This window comes from Herpailurus yagouaroundi, unplaced genomic scaffold (genome assembly GCF_014898765.1).
Source record: "Herpailurus yagouaroundi ecotype Mexico unplaced genomic scaffold, PumYag 246, whole genome shotgun sequence".
Taxonomy (NCBI): domain Eukaryota; kingdom Metazoa; phylum Chordata; class Mammalia; order Carnivora; family Felidae; genus Herpailurus; species Herpailurus yagouaroundi.
This window is the reverse complement of record NW_024412463.1, coordinates 2,004,372-2,006,041: the sequence shown is the minus strand read 5'-3', so window position 1 is coordinate 2,006,041 and position 1,670 is coordinate 2,004,372. Positions and strand designations below refer to the sequence as shown.

The 1,670-nt window shown below is 62.3% G+C and overlaps 1 protein-coding gene across 1 annotated transcript in view; it reads left to right on the top strand.

Annotated features, from left to right (window-relative positions):
- KCNG1 (potassium voltage-gated channel modifier subfamily G member 1) overlaps nt 1–1,160 on the top strand; it is an 18,848-nt gene extending 17,688 nt beyond the window's left edge. Inside the window, exon 3 of the mRNA XM_040459709.1 lies at nt 206–1,160. Within this exon, the coding sequence (XP_040315643.1) occupies nt 206–976 (771 nt within the window). The 3' untranslated portion in view covers nt 977–1,160. The remainder of the gene's footprint in view (nt 1–205) is intronic.
- Nucleotides 1,161–1,670: the final 510 nt, after the last annotated feature.

The following is a 1,670-nucleotide window of genomic DNA, read 5'->3' as shown; positions in this document are numbered from 1 at the left end:
GAATCTAGGGTGTGCGGTCTGGAATCCAGGACCCGGTGTGGCCTCCAGAGATGAAGAGCGGTGGATGCAGGTGCTTGCAGCCCTCGGCCTGGCCGGCGTGGCCCAGGAAGGGAGCCTCACTAGAGAGGGGCCGGGGCATGGCACTCAACGGCCTCGCTGGGAGGACGGCTGACCTCTCCCCCTGACCTCCCCGCCTCTCTCCCAGGGCCGGTGCTCGCAGATGTGCCGCAACGTCTTCATTGTGGAGTCGGTGTGCGTGGGCTGGTTCTCCCTCGAGTTCCTCCTGCGGCTCATCCAGGCGCCCAGCAAGTTCGCCTTCCTGCGGAGCCCGCTGACGCTGATCGACATGGTGGCCATCCTGCCCTACTACATCACCCTGCTGGTGGACGGCGCCTCCGCGGGCCGCCGCAAGTCCGGCGCGGGCAACAGCTACCTGGACAAGGTGGGGCTGGTGCTGCGGGTCCTGCGGGCGCTGCGCATCCTGTACGTCATGCGTCTGGCCCGCCACTCCCTGGGGCTGCAGACGCTGGGGCTCACGGCCCGCCGCTGCACCCGCGAGTTCGGGCTCCTGCTGCTCTTCCTCTGCGTGGCCATCGCCCTCTTTGCCCCCCTTCTCTACGTCATCGAGAACGAGATGGCCGACAGCCCCGAGTTCACCAGCATCCCTGCCTGCTACTGGTGGGCCGTCATCACCATGACAACCGTGGGCTACGGCGACATGGTGCCCCGGAGCACGCCCGGCCAGGTGGTGGCGCTCAGCAGCATCCTCAGCGGCATCCTGCTCATGGCCTTCCCGGTGACCTCCATCTTCCACACCTTCTCGCGCTCCTACCTGGAGCTCAAGCAGGAGCAGGAGAGGGTGATGTTCCGGAGGGCGCAGTTCCTCATCAAGACCAAGTCGCAGCTGAGCAGCATGTCGCACGACAGTGACATCTTGTTCGGAAGTGCCTCCTCGGACACCAGAGACAACAACTGAGCCCAGAGGACACACCCCGCCGCCCCCACCGCCGCCGCCGCCGCCAGGATACCCCCAGCTCTGCCTGCCCTCTGCGGCCTGAAGCTACTGCCGTCACTATCAGAAGCCTCTTCAGGCACGTGCTGCTCTGAGCGCGGCCCTGGCACAGAACCGACTGGAACCACACCCCGAGGAGGAAGCCTCCACAAGTGAAGCAGAAGCTGGCGAGAGCCCAGCACCCCCGCCACCCCCCACCCCCACCCCCCATGTCTGTTTCCCTCAATAAGGGGATGGCTTTGTTCTTTCCACCATGTACATAACATGCCCAGCAAAGACTTGCTTCATGGGCCTGCCTGGAGAAAAAAATACAAATGGCAACAGCAAATGTGTGTGTGTAGTGTGGATCGTATGCACTTAAAGAAAACCAGTGAAAAAGAGAGAAAATGCCTTCCCCAGGGCTCTGAAGAGAGGAAGCTGTTTGCAGAGCCAGCCAGGGCCGGTACTGGGAGTACAGGGGCCTGTTTCCTTGGGTCGTTCAGGCCTGGTGGGGCCCAGGGGGCGTTGGGGAAAAGAGAGAGGACAGAGGCCTTTGGGGAAGTGGCCAGTAAATACCACATCCCCTCCCCTAGTTTTCGATTCCTCTCACTTTCCTGGCCTCTCTTCTCCCTTTTCCCTTCTCTCATATCCTCTGTTCTCTTCCTTGTACCTTACGATT